The 24,122-nt window shown below is 37.5% G+C and overlaps 2 protein-coding genes across 3 annotated transcripts; one reads left to right on the forward strand and one right to left on the reverse strand.

Annotated features, from left to right (window-relative positions):
- On the reverse strand, positions 1 to 17,821 carry LOC110965047 (procathepsin L-like). 2 transcript variants are annotated; one of them, XM_051956155.1, is made up of 9 exons: positions 17,246 to 17,821; positions 10,325 to 10,357; positions 8,801 to 8,924; positions 7,913 to 8,035; positions 3,895 to 4,047; positions 3,212 to 3,436; positions 2,758 to 2,923; positions 1,338 to 1,443; positions 1 to 1,261 (listed from the first exon to the last, which is right to left on the reverse strand). In XM_051956155.1, the coding sequence occupies exons 3-9, from the start codon at positions 8,921 to 8,923 to the stop codon at positions 1,162 to 1,164; spliced, it is 996 nt and encodes a 331-aa protein (XP_051812115.1). In that variant the 5' UTR covers position 8,924; positions 10,325 to 10,357; positions 17,246 to 17,821; the 3' UTR covers positions 1 to 1,161. The 2 variants fall into 2 exon arrangements, with proteins under 2 accessions (XP_051812115.1, XP_022069691.1); XM_022213999.2 differs by lacking the exon at positions 10,325 to 10,357.
- Positions 16,885 to 23,978, forward strand: LOC110964965 (leucine-rich repeat and immunoglobulin-like domain-containing nogo receptor-interacting protein 1). Its single transcript, XM_022213880.2, has 2 exons — positions 16,885 to 17,231; positions 20,540 to 23,978. Exon 2 carries the CDS (start codon positions 20,558 to 20,560, stop codon positions 22,391 to 22,393), a length of 1,836 nt encoding a protein of 611 aa, XP_022069572.2. The 5' UTR covers positions 16,885 to 17,231; positions 20,540 to 20,557; the 3' UTR covers positions 22,394 to 23,978.
- Positions 23,979 to 24,122: the final 144 nt, after the last annotated feature.

The following is a 24,122-nucleotide window of genomic DNA, read 5'->3' on the forward strand; positions in this document are numbered from 1 at the left end:
TGCGATAAGATATACTTTATTGATCCCTCAACAGGGAAATTTACATGTTACAGCAGCTAAACACAAATGAGGAAGGATCCAGACATGAAATACAAAAGGGCTAAAATCGGACTAAAATTAAACTTGCAATAAAACAATACACATTTTCTCATGTATAGATGGAGCATGATGAATATACATATAGCTGTGTGATGATAAAAAGCACATGAATTTACAATTACGTATGATAGAAAAATGTACGCAACTGGAGGACCCGCATGGTGTTTAAAACATTTATACAGAATAGTGGTGCTACAATTCTGTTACTGCACTAAAAAGGTTATGGAGAGAAAAGACCAGTGTTAAGACAAGTGTTAACATGATGCTGTTACAAAAACGCTCAATACTAATGGAATGATTTACATAATATTATGATTTACATAATATTAGAATGATTTACATAATATTTATGAGATAAGATGAGATAATCCTTTTATTACTCCCCATGTCAGTGGAAATTTCCCATGTTGCGGCATACAGTAAGAGCAACAATAAACGTCAATATAGTTATGATATTATTAACAATATGTACAAGAGTGAAGGATGGAAAAAGTGGCTTGTGGAATAGTGTAACGTGCAAGAAAATTCAAATAGTGCAATAATAATAATGGAGAAACAACCGAGGACTGCAGCAAAACAACAAAAAGGCATATTAGACTGAAAATCCTTATTATTGATGACAAAAACAAAAGGAATCCAGTTTAGAAAATGTTTATTATTCTCATCTTTTTACATAAATTACTAAGAGAAAAGCTCCTCCCAAATGAACTTATATTAGCCAAAGCAGATGAGACACTTTAATCTGTTTGCTTCTCCCAAGATTGACATGAGTTTTATTAAATCCATTAAGTCTAAGAGTGAAAAGCTAACATTTAAATATCAGTCTTCAAATAAATACATGGAATGTGTGTGTGTGTTCCAGTGTAAACCCAAACGAAAGAAGAGAAACTACGACATACATACTTCAAATATTCAGTCACTCATCAATCATCCAAGATTTTCTGTGCTTTTTGAACAAATTCTCTTTGGCTTTTTTCATTTTTAGTCCAGCGTCTGCACAAAAAAACCCCAAACATCTAGATATTAAATTAAATAACCTATATACAGGTGGGGGCCACAGTTTCAAAGTGTCGGGTAAACCGCTAAGCTGGCAATGCCACAGAGATTATTCTTGTTCCTGGCGATGCGAATGAAGCCTTCTTCTCCCCACGAAGTTCCCCAACTGAAAGCACAAAACACATTTAATATCAGAGACACGCTTGTTTTACTATCAGGCTAATAGAGATGAAGACGTTCACCTGTTTTTCACCAGCCAGTAGTCTTGTCCTGCGTCTGTGTCGTAGCCAACAACCAGGACGGCGTGATTTATTAACCTCGGGTTGCAGCTGGGAACGTTATATAAACCTAAGAGATGCACATGTTTAATATCAGAGACTTTAGTGAAGCTAAAGTAGCATTTTGGTGACTTTATTTATTCACTTCTAACAACTTCAAGTCTATAAAATGAACTATAACAATAAAATACTAAAATAAATAGCTCTAAATAAGTCAGGTTAATCTGTATTATTATTAACACTGTAGAGTTTCAACCTTTATGTTTATATCAGTTAGATTAAGTCCTGAAATTTCTAATACTGTAGTGTCGAACTGTACATCACATTAGTTAGATTTATCTCCATAATTAGTCACTTTTGGAGGGTTTCAGGCTCAATATGTATTCTATTCAAGTGAAGAAATACTTTTTGTAATTTTTATACTCATATTACTCTAGTATAATCACACCTTGAATAACAATATAGCTTATTTACTGCAGTGTTTAGTCTTATTAGGTTACTTATGTGACACCATCTATAATGCTTCAGACCTGCTTTACAAAAACATTGTCTTGATTTGACTATTTCATCTTGTTTGTGTTGCATTCAATATCCGATAGAATTAAATCCAGGTGGCGACTTCTTTTATTTATTTTTTGTCAGATAGTTATAAAACTGTTTTGTATGAAATTTACTAACAAATATCATACAGCTGATTTAATTCTCCACAAATGTCTTAGTTGTCCGAGGCGATACCAAAACCAAACCATGGCTTTAACCCTTTGATGCACAGCATGGGTCAAAAGTGACTCCTATTCAGTGGAGTATGGGTAGCTTCTATCCGTTTTAAAGTTTGAAAATGTGGGGGGGAAAAAAATCTTTTTTCACAGTGAAACTTCTGATGTCCACATTTTCAACATTTTTGGGAATTTTTTCAACATTTTTTTGGTGGAAAAAAATAATAAAAAAGTAAAAATGTCTCTTTAAGAACATTCACCAAAAAATCAACCAAAATCCAGTGAAATTCACTGGATTTTGGTTGATTTTTTTTTTTTTTTTTTTGGTGAATGTTCTTAAAGAAAATATTAGAAGTTTTACTGATATATACATTCACTTTAGATATTTTTAGGATTTTTTTGTAAGATTTTTAAAAATTTTTGAAAAATATTTACAAGAATTTTCTTGCCAAATATGGGGGATTTTTTAAAAAAAAATAAAACTTTTAAGGAATTATTGAAATTTTCTGAAGGTTTTGCAAATTTTCAGAAATTTGGGGAATTTTTTTGCTGAATTACTTTTTGAATAATATTTTTTGGTGCCCGTAAATGAGGACCACAGGAGGGTTAAAGCTGCTCATCTGCGATTTCTGAACAGGATTCCCACATTTTGCAGCGTCCCACCTCACCTCCTTTGTACAGATGGAAAGATGGCAGCATGGCGTTCACGGCCACAGCCACCGGTCCCACCGACGCCACCGCGGCTTGCAGAGCTCGCTCATCTCCTTTAGGAAGGACGTGGAAGTTGGAACACGATGCAGCCTTTCCACTGACAGAATAGCGGCATTTCCCATTCTACAAATAGGATTCGCAGAATACATTATGGACCAGATTAGTCAAATAGAACAAATCCCAACAGTCCATGGAGTCTCATTTGCTATTCATGCTTTCACACTGCATATGTAAAGTGTAAATATACAAATTCTAATTCTCTCAACACCTCAGCTAAAAATTGATTACATGCGTTCTGTTATGTTTTGACACATCTGTCAAAGCATAATTGCCGCTCAAAAATATGATAATTTATGATTTGGTGTTAAATAGAGTTGACTGCATGAGTGTTGGGTGCGTGCTGAGGATGACCTGGTGTTCGTAGGGGTAGAAGCTCTCCGAGTCGACGCCTCCGTTGCGGATGATGTACCTGAAGGCTTTGGAGATGTAGCCTCCTCTGCAGCCCAGGTTTCCATCCCCGGTGCTGCAGTCCACCAGGTTCTGTGGACTCAGAGGAACAAGGGAACCAGTTTGCTTCTTCATCTGGCCTTCAAGAGCTCCCAAAGAGCTGAAGGCCCAGCAGGACCCACATAAGCCCTGAAAACCAAGAAAATACACGATTGCTGCTGCAGTTTTAAGTGGCTTGTGCTCATTTTCTGTTTTTATAAGCTACTTTCAAAAGTTCTCGGCCCCATCATGTAATGTCCCAGGAGGACAAAAGCATAGTCTTCTTTAACTTCAACACATTTGGTCTACTGATGTTCAAGATTTGCTGTCTCTTTGTGGAATAACGTCTTGAGCAGCATGCATGACTTCTTCATCCCTTTCAAAATAGCAACCAAGCAAGTGGTGCCAGGTCTGGGTGAGTAAGGTGCACGGTTCAACATTTCAAATCCACATTTTTCTGCTTCTTATAATTGTGCTGTCTGGATTTCCTGGAGCAACAGCAGCCGGTTCTCCTCTCCTTTTTGCTTTGGTTGCTTCAAAGTTTAAAGTTGTGCCCCAAACTGGGAGTTCCAGCCCTTGTTTTGACAATGAGAACTTTTAAATCTTACCTGATCTCTGACAGGGCTGACCAGACCCTTCTTCCTCCAGTCGACACTCTGAGGTAAAGATCTGCCACTCAGATCCTTAAAAGTGTCATTTCTAAATTGATTAACCTCCTCCAGCTTCAGTCCGTTCATTTTCTCATTGATCTCCTCGGCTGTCTTTAAAGAAGAAGAAATACTGGTTAAGAAGATGCACATGAAGGATGAAAACATGTTTCATGACCTTCACTCAACGGCTTTCTTTCACCTTTTGGCTGATTTGACATTAATTGTGCAAATACAGCAGGTCACAATGCAACAGATTTCATCATGTCAGTGTGTTGCAGCTTCTTGTGAAAGTCTGTTTCCACTGAAGCAGCTCCACTCAGGGTCAGAAAAGAACATTTCATAATGTGCGATTGTGGTTTTCTCTCCATCACGGTCCTTCTGGTTCTTGTCCTTCATGAATTTTGCTCTAACAAAACTAGATTAGATTTTATTTTCAACCTGCTTTCCTGCAATAGTACCGATAACCTCTGTTACCTTTGGCTCAGGGAAAGAACACAAACTACAGAGCAGATCCATCATCAACTATACACGTTTTGATCCCAGATAAGGTTAAACATTTTAGCTCTGACCCTTCTTCACCTTTGCTGTACAGTTTGGCTGTAGTTGGTATCAGATTTCACTCTTTTCTACAAGTGAAGAATCTTTAAACTGTCCTCATGTTATTCTCTGCAGTAACTGTGACACACTGTTCTCTGACTGCGGGCCAAAAGCTTGTGTGTGTCCCAAACATTTCTGCCAGTTTCCTGCAGAGTCAACACGTCACGCCCATCCAGGCTTCCTGTTGTCTTTAAAATAAACCCTCCTCCTTATGACACCTTATGCATATTTCTGTTCCCCAAACCTTTATCTACCCACACTGTCATACTCTAAACCTGAATAATTATGCATAAAAGTGCTAAAAACATAAATACATTCAAATACATTATAATACATATAAAATAATAAACAAAAATAAGATTTTATGGTTCCAGCCACCTCCTTTTTCGTTGTTTTAGTCAAAACAACCATAAGAAGAAATTAAATGGCCACAAAAAGACACAAAATAACCATAAAAATACACAAAATTAAAATAACGACATAAAACAACCACAAAAAGACACAAAACAACTATAAAAAGACATAAAACGGCCATGAAAAGACACAAAATTACCATAAAAATCCACTAAACGACCGTAAAAAGACACAAAATGACCACAAAAAGACACTAAACAATCATTAAAAGACACAAAATTAAAATAAGACATAAAACAACCACAAAAAGACACCAAAAGACACAAAATGACCACCAAAAGACAGAATTAACACAGAAAGACACAAAATGAGCATTAAATGATGCAAAACAAAAAGCACAATGCTAAAACTACAGCCAGAGGCCATTGTAGAAGGTAGAATCAGTTTTTTCTTGGTTCCTTCAATATGCAAAGACATACTGGTCTTATGAATACATGTCATGTTTTTACATTTTGATTTATTTTGTGTTACTGCACTTCCATTCCATGATTTTAATAGGAATGTGTTGCAACCTGAAATCAAAAATCTGTACACAAAAAGCAAAAAATATCAGAATTATTTTATCTTACTGTGCACATATAAGATTTTTGTGTGTGTTTTAGCTAATTCCTGTAATTCTTACTCTGGTTGAGTTCTTCTGAGTTTCTTTTTATGATGCAACTGAACTGAACAAGAAAACAGTTTGCAGCTTTGCACCACAGCTTTACTGCTATTCTGCATAATTATCAGACACTGAAATATTACGTATGGGTTTTCATGTGCATAAATATTTGTTCTAGTGGAAACTCGGTAGCTCATAGCAGAGTGACACCATGTACTAAGACTGAGTCCTTAACCCTCGGATTTTTTTGCTCCTACTGTATTTGTACTGTCTTTGGACTCATTTTTCCACTGCTATAAAAACATCCTGCACCTCTACTGTAGCAGCACAACCACATCTAGACGCAGAGGGAACTCAAAAAGTATTTTGTTTAGTTTAAGAAAGCTATGCCATGAGTCAAAAGATGAAAAGGCAAATGTAGTATTTCTCTGACTACTACATTTCAGTATTTTCAATCAATATGTGCCCACAAGTGCCACCAATACTTGGAAAAAATGGGCAATCCACATAATATAGATGTTTAACTCCTATAATAATAATAATAATAATTATAATAATTATCATTATTATTTTATATTTTTACAGTGTCTACAATTTTTCCTTATTAATTTTTTTACACTGATCACACTAACTCTAGAAAGATGTTTCACCATGTCACATATATTTTGCTGACAACTTATACCATTTTTTTGCTTTTTAGTTTTTTTAAGTATGTTTTATTTTCCTCATAGTCTCTCCAAGTTGTTTCCCTTTTTGTCGACTGTCCTCTGTATGAACACTTCCTGCAGTTCAACCGAAAACTCACTGAATTTTTGTCAGGAGACTGTCAGTTGCAGCTAAACCACTGATAGCTTCTCGGTTATGTGAGGGAGTGCAGAATTTTTTGTTTTTTACAAACTGTGATTTGTGCAAACTGTTTATTTTTTGCCAATTTTTTTTAATGAGACATGTAGAATAGAGTGATATTTGTGAAATGCCACTATTTCACATTTAGATTTAGATCATTTACCCAATCCGAATCTCACTCTTCTTTCTGTTTATACGTTTTTCTGGCCGTGTCTGATTAAAAAGTGGAAAACAAAAGGCTTTACAGCCTTCCCAGATACATCACATACATTAGTCCTGATTGTCCACGCTGCCCCACCGACGTACTGGATTAATTTAATCAGATTGTATGGAGGAAGATTAGAGCAGCGCTATAGGCTGGGGTTTAAATTAAGCTCGCTTGGTCCAGGTTTAAATGCAGATTAATAGTGTGGGTTAGTGGCATCCAACGTGCACCAACTACAAGGTCAGCGAGTGTGAATGGGCTTTAGGTTCTGTTAGACGTCAGTATGTTGGTGTTTAGAGCTGCAGTGTTTGTCGTTCAGTTTGTCTCCACCAGAGGTCCCTCAGATACACGGCTCTCCTAAACAGGGGCTCATCAACCCACTCCTGTCCTGGAATTTAGTATTTCTGCAGCAGAAGAATCTTTTATTGTCCCTACGAGGCCACCTTAGTGAGTTATGAGTCTGATAACATTGAGACAAACACTCAAAAGAGATAGAGAAACGCATTACTGACCAACAGTCCAGTTGGAATGACGTTTAACTTCAAAAATTCCAATAATAGTTGTATGAATTTTTCTACTAAACATTTATGCAGATGATAAGGAGGAGATAAGGCTTGCAGAGTCAGTAATTCCTTTTAAATCACTTCTGAAAACCCACTTTTACAGACTTGCTTTTATGTGAGGTTTACTTTTAGCTTTAATTTTTAGTTTTTGATTTTTAATTTAGAGCTGTAACCCTCAATTTTATTTTTAACTTTTAAAATTGCCTTTGTTTGCTATTATTGCTAATATAGCTAATTATTCATTTAATTAGCTATATAAATGAAGTTTTTATTATCATTAAGTTCTGGCAGTCGATTTGATCACATCACCTGTTCAATAGCTTATTCCTTATTTATCTTTGGCAGACTTTGCCTTGTTTTGACATATTTTCTGAGATGTTTGCCATGATTTTAACGGCATAGCATTCAGTCTCTCAGTTAATGTAGAGAACAGAAAGTGTTGTCATTTAAATTTAGCTCAATTTATTATCATAAATCACGCGATCTGTGCATATAATGAATGCATATAAATGAGTCGTCTGCTTATCTAATGCGATTCTTACAATTATTGGATTGGATTTATCTTAATATCTGTACATATCTAAACCCACATTTATGCTTTGAGTCTATGTGCATGAAACCTATTTATTATTGTGGCTGAAGTTCTCTAGACTCTTCCTGTATTTGGATCCAGAACCAGAAAGTTTCGACATCCTGACTTCCCAGCAGATGGCTGAAACCACAAACTGTTCCCCTGCGGTTGAATCCTACCATGTCCGCCAGGTAGTTCAGTCCCAACGTGAAGCTGTGTTTTCCCGCTGAGGCCTCCTGGTTGTGTTTTAGCACCAAAAGCATGTTCTTCTCCCAGACTGCTCTCCTGAAGGCGACTTCAGTCTGAAACACAAGATGTCAACTGATTGATCAATACAGAATTGTGACATGTATCATAGTTGACATTTTTACCTATTTTGAGGCCTAAAATCAACATGGCCGCTTATAACCAAACACCACATGACATTTTTACACAAAGGTTCTTCTAAAATATCATAAATACAATTGATTAAAATTGAAACTGAAAGTTATTTATAAAGATATTGTAGTAAACCTGTTGACTACTTTATATTAAATAACTCAGAAAGCCTTGGAGTCTTGCCAGTCTTTTCTTCAGGAGGAAATGACATCATGTGGAGCAGGTCATGTGATCTGGAATTAACACACTTCCTTGAGAGGTGTTTTTGTAATGGGTGACTAAGTTGAAAGTGATTTCTTGGACACAGATGCAATTTGTTATTTTCCATATAAAATTGATATTTTGCCAAAAAAAGAAATATGTCATGATTATCTCAACTTAATAAAAAGAGCAGAATCAAAACAATCTTTGAATGAGCTCATTTTATTAGTGTCAGCTAATTAGAAGGTGGTTGTTAGTGAATTCGGACAGTTGTTTAGTTGACATTTTAGTGATATCCAGTCATTTTTATTAATAAGTGACCGTTTCCATAATAAATAATTATGGAATTTCTAAAGACATGATCACAATGAACATAAAAACATTTGTTTTTTATTTTTAATAAAAATGTATGCAAGATATATCCCATGGACTTCAAAAGTCCTTCAATCATATATTGATCTGTGGCAACAAACAGAAAAGATTTTTACCTGATTGTTGTAAGCTTTGCCATGTGTGATTTTCCACTCCTCCCACACTTTGTTTAAGGCAGATGAAGAACAGCCGATGCCCACAAAAGCCAAAAGCAGCACAGCACAACACAAAATGTGCATCCTGAAAAGGAAACAACAAACTAAATGAGTTACTTTATGTGAGGAGATGTGACTCTTGTCTTGATCTTAGAGCCGAAACAATCGGACTAATCAAGTAATTGAGTCATTGTGATGTTTCAGCCTCTGAGCTGTGAGGATTTGCCGCCTTTCATTGTCTTTTGTGACTTCAACCTCTTTGGGTTGTGGACTGTTAGTAGAGAAAGAATGTGTGGCATTTTTAGGATTTTCCCGTGTTATACAGATGATGTGAGCGAGAAACAAGCAAACAAAAGGAAACCTGTTTGAGTCACAGAAAATTTCCACTGAGCACAAAGAACACAGTCTCAATATTTTGTACTTTTGATCATTCAATCAACTGTTCTATCATATTTACTTATAATTTTATTTCTTAGAAGTACTAATGTTATTAGCCTGACATTTCCCGCATTGGAAATACTGGAGTTATTATCCCCCTCCTCCACGAAGTGGAAAAGGGGGATATAGGTTTGGCCTCCGTCCGTCCGTCCGTCCGTCCGAGATGAAGGGGACAGCTTTTCTCGGAAACTGTTACAGCTAGGATTACGAAATTTAGTGTGTAGCTTCACACCATGGACACCTTGATCAAGTTCGAAAATGAGACCTGTGCGATAATATTTAACAGAGTTATGGCCCTTGATCACTATTTTGGATGTAGACTCATAGACATCACATGTGGCGGGGGATATTGATGATCATGTCGTCTTGTTGTTGATTAAATTACTCATATTTAGATATACTGAGTGTCACCCTATGAAACGAATGTTCCTTTAAAAGTGTAGAGTAGAACGTTCTCTTGTTCTTGACAGATTCCTGCAAAAACATGAGTTTCTACAAGACAATCCTCATGGGTTGTAGCCCATGGTGAGAAAACACAAGCTCCCTGTCAAACCAAGTGAATCAAAACCTGCACTGCGATGTGAAAGAACTTTTAAAATTCAAACAAAACACATGAATCAATAACTTTTACGAATTCACAATGCATGTAGAATACGAACTCCTTCAGATTATTTGGATGCGACTGAACTGGGAAATATCACATAAAAAGCTACCTTAAAGACAGTTAATTTCATGTGCTCATCTCAGGCTAAAACCTAAACACAGTACATTACATTAGTAATAACTTAATTACCAGTGTACAGCAATGCATCGGAGCAAACTGGAGCCTCTAAAAGTTTCATTTTAGTGTTAAATAAGAATTAGAAACCGATTCTAATCTGCAATGTGGACTTTTTCAAGATTTCCTCACCTCATAAAGGAGGCGTTAAAACACCCTTTACTGTAAGTTCTAAGCTTCTTTCTTAAAAAAGCCGCGTATATCTACACTGACAATCTGCCAAACAGTCTAAGTACATTACTACAAATAAAAAGAGGGTTTGCACTCACCTTACTGCAGAACGATCAGCAAAGTTATTGTGTCTGAGGAAGAAAGTGCATCGGTTTTTAACTGAGCTCTGCTTCTGTCACAAGTAAAAGAGGAAGTCTGGCTTCCTCATACAGGCTTGATTTTTTTTTTTTTTGCGCACAGTGTTTCAGTTCATCTGTTTTCTGGCTCATCATGTGAATCTAATTTGCAACCAGCTGCAGCGGTCCAGAATACCCTTCGAGTATGAGAGGTGCAAGTGGAGTTAAGCAATGAAAATACATGTAAATGAAACTGCTCCTTCTGGAGGACGATTCCCGTGAAATGAGAAACACTGTGAGTGGAGATGTTCAGCAGTAAATTGGTAGAAATTAGGAGTTTGAAACCAGCCATTTTCTAGCTCAATATTAAAGTCCTTCTTCAGGCACTGATGAAACCTCTAAAAGCAAATGTCTGTTAATATCAAAGTTGCATATTAAGAAGATTTTGAAGTTTTTTCTTGGATAGAATAGTCCTTCTCTACCTTAAAATGGCTTAGATGTAATTCTGCACCATTGTTTTCTTTAAAATATGAGGATCTATGAAGCATCAGCCTCTTTCTCTACTTACTCCTGCCTGTTCGCTGCAGCTTGAGCACACCAGCTCACCTTCAGCTCAACTCAGACACCGTAAAGCTAATCTATGCTGCACAATAGCAAGCTGTAATATTGGTACAGTATTAGTGGACAATGGATACCCCACATTATGGTGTATTATTTCATTGTTTGGTTTGATTATTTGTAATCTGCCCTTTTGCAGTTGTAACTCTAATGTTCCAGACGGCTAATTTATGCTGGGAGTACAGCAAATGTTTAGGAGCAGCCGACTATCACTTACGCAAAATTTGCATTTATCCTGGAATTTGAAAGTTCAATGCAAGAGCTTATAGTGGGAAACAGTGCCTCCCCCAGCAGTTCCCTAAAAAGGAAACCAGTCGTGTAACCTGCAAGTACAAGTGTGTTTTGAGCGTAAACTGCAAGGAGACACTTAATGTTTCATGTAAGTTCAGTGAGGATTGTAGCGGGAGTCATTTAGTAGTCAGACCAATCCAATGACATGTAGAATGGTCTGACTGCACCTCATCATTCTGCTATAGAGAAGAAAACAGCTTAAGCTTGTTTATAGTTCTTTAACTAATCATCAATCACCACTGGCGTTGTTCAGCCCAGGATGCAGCAACAGTGTCCCTTCAAAATAATGATGGTGGTATCATTTTGGTGAAACATTTGCACACAGTGCAGTCATTAAAACTGCTAATTCACTAAAAACACAAACTAGGTGGGCGACCTAATACCGTTCATTCCAAATCCTCAACAAAACTTGAAATTGTCAGTCAGGTAGGATGCTAATGCACGGAACTTAGCAGCTTCTACCTGCCTGTAGCTGTTATGCTAATGTGCTTGTGTGTTATTGAAATACAGGAAGTGTTATTAAGCTCATGCACACCTGGGATTCCCTTCTTTGGGTCCAAGTATTTAACATTAGGTCATACATGCTAAAGCAGGAAACTGATACTGTAGAAGAATAATGAAGCAGAAATCCCCCCCCCCAAAACCATGTATGGATCAGTTCCACACATGGTTTTGTGACTGCGTCACTACGCTGTGGTTTAAAGGTGGAAATTATCCTCCATGGCTGCTCATGATGCGTCTTCTGGCAATTAAAAAGCACCATATGAACATGTCAGCAAGGAAAGAAAACAGCAGGGATAGAGTCTCTACTTACTTTAACACTCGTGTTGTCCTGTGGGTAAAATTGACCGGTTTCAAAGTTTGAAAATGTGGGAAAAAAAACAATTTTATGTCCACATTTTCAGTGTGGACATAACAGTTCTGGGAAATGTTTTAACATTTTTTGGTGGGGAAAAAAACATTCACAAAAAATCAACCAAAATCCAGCAAATTTCACTGGATTTTGGTTGATTTTTGTGAATGATCTTAAAGAAAATATTCAAAGTTTTACTGATATATATGTAGTCATTTTAGATATTTCTAGGATTTTTTTGGAAGATTTTTGCTCTTTTTTAAAAAAAATATTTACAAGACTTTTCTCACTAAATGTGAGGGATTTTTTTGAAAATAAAACTTTCAAAGAATTATTGGAATTTTCTTCCGGAAGGTTTTGCAAATTTTCAGAAATTTGGGGAATTTTTTGCTGAATTTTTGGATTTTTTTTCAGACAAGGAAACAATATTTTTTGGTGCCGGTAAATGAAGACAACAGGAGAGTTGACAGCACAATGAATCACATTTTAACACAGAAGTTAGCACACATTGATAAACAACAATAAATCTGTATTTGCTGCTAATGATGGTAATATAAATTAAAGTGTCAGACTGAGTGTTAATTATCCAAGGAAAGGAAACGCAAATGGATCACATTAAAAAGAACAGATGTGTTTGTTTGTTTTCTTTGACCAAACTGTGGATGAGACAGAAAAGATAGAGCAGCAAAAATACCATCAAAAAAAGCATTGGGTGGATTAAGATAGATGCTGGGATTGGATGGAGACCAGGATATTCTCTCTCTGACGTCCTGTCAGCTTTCTGTAATTTCTACTGCACTCTGTCTAATAAAGGGGAAAATAACTGTCCTCTTGGAAAAGCAGAATTTCCAAGAGGCATCGCGGCGGTTGCCAGCAACAGGGAGCAGCTATGATGAAACAATGTGATGATGTAGAGACAGGAGGATATTATGCAACGTGGCCCTTTGGTTTGGCCCATCGTCTCTGATCTTTGCTCTTGCTGATTCCGGGTTTGGATGGAGATTCGCTGATGAATGCAGCCTCCCTAAGGTACCAGATGGCGAGCTCCTGACTCAGCATCACGCGTGTTTCGTGTCAGCACACCTCACAAATCCTGCAGTGGAGCCGACAGGCAGGCCTTCCCTCTCAAACACCTGATGGCTGGGGGAGGGTTTTCTAATTAGAACAAGTTGTTGGAAAAATACAATTATGAAGTGGAGCAGTGTGGGTGTGATGAGGGAGGGAGAAGTAGAAATGCAGAAATGAGTTTACAGCTGTTACAGTAACGGGGCTCACAGACACATTCAGATGGGAAAAGACAAGCTGTCTAACCGGAGAGTCAGCAGATTTAAAATCAGACAAGAGTTGAGAATTGACTTGATAATAAAACTGATTTTGAATTGAATCAGCCACGGATGTTGAAAAACACCTGATTATAGAAAACGGGACCAATGAAAACACAAAGAACTCATGTATTTAGATGGATTGCAGTCTGTAAAACCCAAACTTAACTAGTTTTGGTTACTTCTAAACTTGAGTCTCGACAAAAGAGCTCTTGGGTCAGTAAATAATTACAGGATTTTTTGTAGCATAGTAGACATTTCTGCACTGTAGACAAACGTTCATTGGGACAACTTATTTCTATTTCAGTTCTGGATTATGGTGACATTTTATACAAATAAAAGCATAAAAAATGTCAAAGTCAGGGAGCAAGGGTGTAAGGGGAAAAAAAACGTAAAATTGGTGCAATGCCAAACAGTAAATACTGGTAAAATAATATTTTTAGCTGAATTAAATAAAGCAGTCTGTAATTTTGCAGTCACACAGAATGACTTACTATATGTAAAAAGACAGATTTACATATGAATATGTATTGATATGTATTTTTACAGTGTAAATTAATGTTTTTCTTTGGGAAAATCTGTAAAAAATAGAAGTTTGAAAGATCATTTACCATTTCTCACTCTGTAAAACTCGGGTTTTTTCTTTCAAATAACTGTAAATATTGAGAAAATTAGACGATATTTTGATGATTTAAGCACAGTAAAGATATTGTAATTTTACAGTCAGTACAGTGAAAAAAAATTATTTTTTGACGTGTATATTGTTTATTTACTAATTTTACTGATGTTACAAGACATATGTAATTTCACAAAACTGGAGAAATCTGCAAAATAACAGTCAGTTGTTAAAAAAGGTTTAGGATTTAAAAAACTGACAAAAATCAATAATTTTTAACCACATCTTTTAGCTCTTAGACTCTGGTTCTCACTCCGCATTAAGACTAATTCCTAATGACTGCTACAATAGTCATCGCTCTATACTAATGCTGGGTGACCCTCCCTCTCTTTAAGTTGCAACAGATGCAGAATTTTATTTATTTGACTTGTATTGCCTGTTTTTATCATTTAGTGTGGGCCCAACCATACAAGCTGCACTGATTGGATTACACTGAGAATCCAGTTTTACTCAGAGTCCACCGTCAAGCTGGAATAACCTGCAAAACAATATAAAACTTGATTCATTTTATCCTTAGAGGCAATTCAGTAATTTAAATCATTATGCTTCCAGATGCTATTGTTTCGTCGACTCATTAGTCTCTAAATGTAATTAATCTTTTTATTATTTACCTAACTTTGCCTTTCAATATTTATACTCTTATTGTCATCCGTGTTTCTTGTTTATGTGCCCACATGCTTTAATTTTTTATTCAGCTCATTTTAAATAAAGGGTTGGAATGAAGGTGAGGATTTTGAAAATCTAATCAGCTTCTTATTCAGCTTTTAAAAAGCTACAAATCTGTGCTCCTTGAGCAGCTCGGTGAGAAAAAATGTGACATGTTTTTAAGAATCAATCAGGAAACAGAATTTACCAACATATGAATCAGCATTTGATGACAGATGGTGGGTTGGTTGCTGTCAGTCAGATCTGAACAAACTCCACCTACACACGTCTCAGGATGGAGAGTTCTTGTGACTTAAATTTCACAAAGTAATCACTTCAATTCTTGCTTATTCTATTTTATTTCTTATTGCTGATATCATAGATTACTGTTCAAAAGTTTGGGATGGCTTAGAAATGTCATTATTTTTGAAAGAAAGGCATTTTTTTTCAATGGAGATAACACTGAATTAATCATAAATCCAGTCTAGACATTGTTTATGTGTAAATGGCTGTTCTAGCTGGAAACAGATGGTTTTTAATGGAATATCTCCATAGGGGTACAGAGGAACATTTCCAGCAACCATCACTCCTGTGTTCTAATGCTACATTGTGTTAGCTAATGGTGTTGAAAGGCTAACTGATGATTAAAAAAATCCTCGTTCAATCATGTTAGCACAGGAATAAAAGTGTGTGTTTTCATGAAATTGTCTGGGCGACTCCAAACTTTTGAATGGTAGTCTATATACAGTCATGGAAAAAATGATTAGAACACTCTTGTTTTCTTTAATGTCTTGTTCATTTTGATGCCTGCTGCAACAAAAGGGACATTTGTTTAAATAAATATACTGCTAACTAAAAAATCCCTCATAAGAGTTTCATTTAAGAGCTGATATTTAGACATTTTCCATGACTTTCTTGATAATAACCAAAATCCCCTAAGTTCTTCCATCTATAGCTATGGCATTATACTGAAAAAAACAGCTTTTAGACATTCCATGTTTTCTTTTCTCTCTGTTTTAGTCACATGATCCACACAGGAGTTAGTACTTAATTGCATAACCATTGTTTCTGATGACTGCAGACATGCGTCTCTTTATGCTCTCCACCAGCTTCTAACATTGTTCTGCTGTCACAGCAGCCCATTCCTGTTGCACTAATTCAAAGTAATTTGTTTTGTTTTTGAGCTTGCGGTTCTCCATTTTACGTTTGATGGTTTCCCACAGGTTTTCAAGTGGATTTAGATCTGGTGATTGAGCAGGCCAAGGCATGGTTCTAATGTTCTGGTTCTCCATCCAGGCTTTAAATGACCCTACCATGTGGTAAGGGGCATTGTCTTGTTGGAAAATCCAACATGACCTGGTTCTTTTGCCCTTCATACAGCTGCATTTGCCCCGTTCCACCCAGACTGAAACAACCCCAGATCTTTATTGATCCACCCCCATGTTTTACTGTAGGGGCAGACAGTCTGGTTTGTAGCTTCTCCAGGCTTCCTCCTAACCAGAAAGTTGGCTGGAAATGGGATTGATCACTGAAGAGAACCTTAGCCCAATCATCAACAGTCCAATCCTTTACTGAAGAAAACAAGACTGATCTAGTATTTTTTTCCATGACAGTGTATACCTCACAGCCTGTTTATTTACCACAGAACAGACTGACCACAGTACACTAATATGTACTGCGATTCCAGGCTGTAAAAAGCCTTTGTAGAGGTTTTGAAATGTTTTGACGATCATCTGATCGTGACAGAAGACATAGAAATCATATCTTTCCCAGTAGATTTTCACCAATCAGTGCCAGCAACTTTAAACAAATCAAAATGATGAAAATGGAAGCATTAAGTCGCTTGCTATGACTAGTTGTGATGGTCTGAAAGATCATGCTGGAATTTCCAAACATGTAGTACGTTTTTAGCTTAATTAAACTCTCAAATATCTCTGACTGAGCAAAGAGCTGACAAGATATTCCTTTATTTCAAAGTGTCGGTGCACAAAATCATTCCCATCTGGTGTTGCTCCTAAATCTCTGCATTTGGCTGACCTGCGCCTGCCTTCTGTCATCCAGTGCAGCGTGCTGGATGGAGTCCAGGAGCGAGCGCATATAATCCCCCAGCATGCACCGAGCACCCGCGCATCCACAGCCAGGTTGTTGTTGCCATGAGGACAGCGGAGCAACAGGGGAACTGAGCTACAGCATCACGCTTCCTCCGGAGTTTTCCGAATGGGAGGATGAAGCTTTTCTTTCTTCTTCTTCTTCTGGTTATGTGTTTGCTTTCTCAAATTGATTGTTTCATTTGGATGCATCTCTGAGAATGTTTTAAGCTGGAGCTGACAGACCCAAAAAAACAAACAAAGCCTTTTTGCCTGTAGATAATTGGGGGGGAAAGCAACACATTTACGAACAACAAGAAAGAAATCATATTTCCCAAGGCACAAAACTGTGAAAATGGAATTCTCACAATGACAAGCCCTTGAGCCTGAAGAGAAGGTGAGTTACCATACCTGATTTTCCTTTTGTTTTCTCTGCAAAATTACTCCAATTATGTGCCTTTTATTCAACCACCCTTTTGTGTTTGAGCTCTTGAGGCTGTCAAAGAGCAGGAAAATGCTGCGATTTCACCTTTTGCACACTATTTTCAGTCTTTTGTATGCGTGCTCCCAGAGGAGTTGAGGAGAAGTCGTCCTCCATCAGTCACTGCTGGGGAAGCTCCTGTCATCACCAGCAGTCACACTCTGCTCCCGAGAGCAAAACAAATAACCAGTCAAGATAAAAAAAAGTATCATCTCAGGCAGAATAAGAAATCCTTCTGGCATATTGTTTGCTGAAGTTTTGAAGATTAGTGTTCTGGGCTGCCACGGGTCTCAGAATTCGATGATTTATGTGGAAAACTGTTTACAAAACATCACTTTTCAAAGAGCTGGAGCAGAATAAATCAGTCTGCAGGGATGAGGAAATGTGCCTTTTTTACATTTGTAATCACAGCTGTTTCTACAAAACAAAAGCCACAAATCAAACAGAAATCCTCCCCGCTGTAGTAGTGTCTCTTTCCATCCGTCTTCTTCCATGCTACATTCTCTGCAGCCTCCAGCACAACGTGTGAGCAAAGCTGCCAAAACCTGCGGGTGGCATCACACTCCAAGGTGTTTCTTATTTCCCGACTCTCTCACTTGGCAATTTAAACGGCGCTTTCAGTCACACATTTTCTGATGAGCTGATTCCTCTGTAAATTTTTACAGACTTCCAGTTTGTTTGCTACCCTGGAGTCAAGCTTAAAAACACATCTCTGTTTACATGTTCACATGTCGGGATCACACGTTCGAACACAGAGACTCATACGCCACTTTGTGTAACTGTTTGAGAGTAACTGGACTTTAATTTTTTACATTTTTTGCCTTTGCATTCCTGTACATAGCATCCACTTTTCTTGAAACTAAAAGCATAAATATAGTTTTGCTTTTGCTTCCCCCTACTGGTGGATGTAGCCACAGTTAAACAAAAAACAAAATAAGCTTATCATGATGATTTGATATTGAAAAACAATTGAAATAGACCTCCCTCCAATCATGCATCTCTCTGTTACGTGATTAGACTTCTGGGAATATTAAGGTCATAATCTTTGCGTCGCCAACTACTGGAACTATTTCTAATGTTCTTTTCATGTTGTGATGCTTTTTTTATTGATAGTCTGTGCGTAGATGATTATATCACTGCTGTTTTTACTGAATTTTATTGAAGGTTCAGGGTCAGCTGAAGTCTAAAAGGCTTAATCTTGACCTTTGCTGGGACAAAACATAGTATACAAGAGAAAAACAACAGTTGTACAACATCAGTTTCAGTATCATGTAATATTTCAGTTTCAGGTGCAATATTTTGATGTAATGTGGGATTTTAGTTATTATCTCAGAATCACTGACAGTATTACTTTCTAATCTACTCTTATTTTAGCTAATTTATTTTATTTAAGTAATATATTTTACTTATTCTTTTTCTACTAGACACTGCAATTCTCATGTAATAATATTTATTTTATTTCTGTCCAATATCTGCCAAAAGAAATAAAGGAAGGAAGAAAAAAAGTTTATCTCATCTTATCTAATTAGACAAAAATGTGAAAATATCACAGTAATTATCTGTTGGCACACATTCATATTGGTTTTGTAATCACATTTTTCTCTCTTGAAATGAAAATTTAAACTTTCATGTATCTATAACAAGTTGTATTTTAGAGGATTTATTTTATTTTTTACTAAAATAAAAAAAACATACCCCAACAAAGATTAATAGATCTAATTTCTGCCTCAGTGGGTCTGAGAGCTTTATTACATCCTTGCCAAATCCTTTAATGCGTTTTATATTTGGGCTCGAACATTTTTTTTTTTCAAATTTTCATGCAGTTAACTTCATTCCACAACTTGCACAAAATGCAGAATAAGCACGATAATCAAATAAACTGGTCTTCTTAGTCGAGCCACAATCAAACTTTCACAGTGGACACATTAAATATGATATCTGCCAAGGAATATGTGCTCCTTTCATGCTACATTTACCCAGAAAGACGATATTTACAGTAACTGAAGCCCGACAGATAATCAGAGGCTCCGTGTGATCCTTCATGTGTTGGAGGTTTACGCAAATTAAACACTAACAGAGCGAGGATACAACTTGCTCTTGTTATTTTTTTAGTATTTGTTCATTTACACTGAAGATATCAAGCTGAACTGGTGCGGTAGTTACAACTGTTGTAATTGTATAGGAGGAGATAAGCTCTCCTGGTTGAACTGCTGGTCTTTTAGAGGCCACTTAATAGTGGTTTCAAAAGTGCACTTCACTCATGGTTACATCAGAGTTAACCCAATACACTACAAACCTTAAATCTTTCATTTAAATGCTGTTGTTGCTTGAGAATGTGTGTTTTAAAGGCTAAATTCCTCCCATTTCTGATTGCAATTAGCTGGTTTCTATAAACCTGAGGGTGGAAATTCATTCTTGAACTGCATGTTTAACCAAATAGCTTCACCTCAAATGTCCACTCATGCTTTTCTGAAGTGTTGTCTTCACTGAATGGAGGCGGCTCAAGTGTCAAGTTGTCAGATGGATATTCATCCTGGTAATCTGGTTCCACAGAAAAACAGCCGAGGAGCCTAAATATCAGATAAATAAAGGTAAAGGAGACAAAAATGATGGATGGTGCTGTTTTCTCTGTAGCTCTAAGATAACATCAGTAAAACGAGAGTGGATTGTTGCAATACACATGACAATACAAATACAAAGCGAAGTCACTGACATTTATGGTCTGACAAAAGCACATTTTTCTTGTTTTTTCCTCAGTGCAATTCTACAGAGACGGGACAATCGATCACCAGCTGTCTGCTTATTAAAAGCTATTTTCTGTTAGCAAAGAGATTACAAAAAACCCAAGTGCAAATACATAAACAACTTGTGCCAAACGTGAAATTATCTTTCATGGCTCACAGAGAAATGCATCGTAATAATTATTCTTGACTATGAGAGTAAATGCAGTGTCTCATAGAAAAGCCAGTATGATACATTACTAAAACAGAATTAAATTAAAAATAAGTCAGCAGAAATAAAACTAGAACAGGAAAGAACTAATCCTGCCAGTGATACTGAAGTAGTAAAGTAATATTACACATGATAGTGAAATGTTGCACATGAAAATGAAACAGAAATGGATTCCTGCAAGAAGAACGGGGATCATATTGACATGTAATTATCGTGTTTTTCCGGTACAATGTGATACCACAATAATTTCTGCTCTCACGCTTTCTTTACAGCTGTCTAGTTTCTCACACATGCAGGCAGGCCGCCAGATGTTGGAGAGGACAGCTGTGTGCCGGGCAGCTCTCTACCTGTTGGCAGCAGGTGTGGCTTTAACATCAGAAGCTCGCTGGTCGTGTCCTCTGTCCTGCCGCTGTAACTCTGCAGCGCTGGAGGTCAACTGCTCTGGAGGCCAGTTCACCAACGTGCCCGACGGTCTCCCACGAGAAGCTAAACTCCTGAACTTAACCCACAACACCATCAAGACTCTGGTGCATCGGCAGTTCCACACGTTGACGCAGCTCCTGCACTTGGATTTAAGTGACAATCTTTTAGTAGTAATTGAAGTGGAGGCCTTTCTCGGCTTGCAAAGCTTGTTAACGCTGCGTCTTTCTCACAATCAGCTGAAGATTATTCCAGTGGGAGCTTTTGCCGGCCTGATAAACCTGCAGCTGCTGGACATAAGCAGCAATGAGATTCTTGTTTTCCTCGATTTTACCTTTGGCGACTTGGCAGCTGTGCAGTTAATTAAAGCAGCAGATAATGATTTAGTCTTTATCTCTCATCAAACCTTCACTGGACTGAACAGTTTGCAGGAGCTGCAGCTCGACGGTTGTAACCTCACTGCTGTACCGATTGAGGCGCTCACACAGCTCAGTGCGCTAAAGAGGCTTCATTTTCAGCGGCTAGGCCTCTCCACGCTGCCAAACTACTCCTTCCGCCATCTAATGCACCTAAAGGAGCTTGTAATTTCTCATTGCGCTTGGCTGGAGACCCTGTCAGGAAACAGTCTCTTTGGCCTCAATCTCACCTCTTTAACCATTAAACACTGCAACTTGAGTGGTGTCCCCTACATCCCCTTACATCACCTTGTGTATCTCCTCTATCTTGACCTTTCTTTCAATCCCATCACCTACATTCATGGGAACCTGCTTGGAGATTTGCTCCGACTCCAAGAGTTCCATCTTGTCGGGGGATCGCTGCTACGCATCGAAATTGGAGCCTTCAGGGGTTTGGAGCATTTCAGATTGCTGAACGTGTCCAGCAACCTTCTCACCACACTGGAATCAGGAGCTTTTCATTCAGTGGACTCCCTGAGGGCTCTGGGGCTCGACAGCAACCCGCTAGCATGCGACTGCCGTTTGCTTTGGGTGGTGCGAAGGAGACTGTCCGTGAACTTCGGTGGACGTCCGCCAACGTGCACAACCTCAGTCCAGCTGCAGGACTGGAACTTTCTAGACTTTTCTGAAGCTGAGCTACCGAGTTTACTTACCTGTCGACAGCCTCGGATTCTGAACCGCAAACGTCAGGAAGCAAGAATCGATCAGGGACACACTGTGGTGTTTTACTGCAGTGCAGAAGGTGACCCGGTGCCATCTGTCAGCTGGCTAAACCCACAACTGAGGCCTTTATCGCTCATTGGGAGAGTCCGGGCTCTGTCCAATGGCTCGCTGGAGGTTCGCTACGCTCAGCCCCAAGACAGCGGCACTTATATGTGTGTGGCATCGAATGCGGCGGGAAATGACAGTCTGCCTGTCAGCCTCCGTGTCCGAGCCTTTCCATCATCTTCTAAAAACCCTTTTCGTCTTAAAGGCTGGCCAACCTTTCCGTCTGCCTCCCCGGGTGAAAATGGAGATCAGAAACTCCACTTCGATGTGAAGACGCTCCTGATAGCAGCGACCATTGGGTTTGTCTCGTTTTTCAGCTCTGTCAGCGTATGTTTTATTTTCATGCTCTTTTGGAGTAAAAGCAAAGGGCAAATCAAGCACACAGCCACCATCGCGTACGTGCCAAGAAGCGCCGCGTCAAGCAGCAACGGAGGGACGGGAAACTATATGGAGACAAGCAGATTCACCATGAAACTTATATAAGTCCAAAAGAATATTTTCACTTGACTTGATAGGAGTTAATAAATTGCAAATGTGAAACTTAATTTGAATGTTATTTAACTTCTTTAAAGCAGAAAGTGACTGCTTATTAATTCAAATATTTGGACATCAAGTGTTTTTGTCATTAAAAGGATTTTAAGTACGTGTAAAGGAACATTACTGATCAGGTTTGATTTTCATGTCTGAGCCTTTAATAAGACAGATGCTGCACTAGAACAAAGAAGAATACAAAACAGCCAAAGTAAACAGGGTTTAATGAGAATAATGCATGTGAGATCAAGGTTAGAGATGTAAATTACTCAAATAATTGCTATTTGCCATGGTAATTCTTATATTTAAGAAAAAAAATGGATCTTAATACAGAGAATGTATAGAAGACAGACCTGCCTTGTTGTTTTGTTCATTTATTTTCTAAAGAACTAATAAAACAGGGGATTTAATATTGAAATAATAATAATTATGGACATCAGATTCTTAAAAAAACCATAAGGTAACTGTATAGATTATAAGAACAGGACTGATAACCTTATATTAAGGTTAGCATACATAGCATCTCTATAGCATGTTATTTTTTCTTGATGACTAAAAATGTGTTTTTATTCTAATTTTGTCACATTTATGGTTTATTCATTAATGAATACATGGAATGTGAGGTTTTCTTTTTGCATTTTTTATTCCCCTCCATAACAGTAGCATAAATAAAAAATATTGTACTCTGAAAAGTGTCATTTTGCTATATTAGTTGTATTATTCAGTGGTTTTTAGCTGCACATTTACACAAGAGACATCAGACTCAGTGAGAATTGGGTTTGCTTTGTGAATATTCACTATGTGGAGCTAATTCTTCAAACAACACTGAAACACAAACTTTGACATCCAAGGAGGTGCCACAAATGTACACAAAGAGGACTGGGTTTGATCTGTTTATATGGGATCTACAGGCCTACATAATCTTTATAAGCACTGATCTGAGACCTCCGCCAGTAAAAGAGGCATGCTACATTTGCTGTGAAGAGAAAACGGTAAGTGTGGTTTAGTATTTTTCTGACTACCACATCCATTGAATTATTCAATATAATTCTATCACACTTGAGAAGCACAAAATGAGGAGAGCCGTTGATCTTCAGTCCACTTGTAGATTTAAATCTCTTTAAATACAGTTGTTTACCCTTCCCAGTGTGTGTTACAGTACATAGAGTATATTTATCACCTGATTTCCATCTCCTGTCATTAGCTACATCACCACATCGTGTGCTGCACCTTCGTTCACATTCTTTGTTTAAGATGCTTCTTGTGTCCCCCAACAGACACAACGAGGCATAAGGAGGAAACAGAATAATCTAGTTAGATCTGTGTAGGACAATTAACACGTGAACATTCCTAATATGCAATGCTTTTTAACCTACTGATTCTTTATCATCATTACATTTATCTAATGTGATTATATAGCTGTACACGCATATTATGTTATCACATGGTTTAATGGCTTACTTGGTTATACACTTGATTATATTTTTCTGACACAAATGGTAGTTTTTGTGGTTTATGAAATAAATGATTGATTTTACCTGTAGATTAATGATTGTCATTTCCTACCACAATCACATCAGTGTGATATAATGAAATCATGCTGTTGCCATGACGATAGCATCAAGCAGTAACTGAAAAGACCGAACTGGTCTCCATAAGGACATTATCAATATAAATTCAA

This window comes from Acanthochromis polyacanthus, chromosome 11 (genome assembly GCF_021347895.1).
Source record: "Acanthochromis polyacanthus isolate Apoly-LR-REF ecotype Palm Island chromosome 11, KAUST_Apoly_ChrSc, whole genome shotgun sequence".
NCBI lineage: Eukaryota > Metazoa > Chordata > Actinopteri > Pomacentridae > Acanthochromis > Acanthochromis polyacanthus.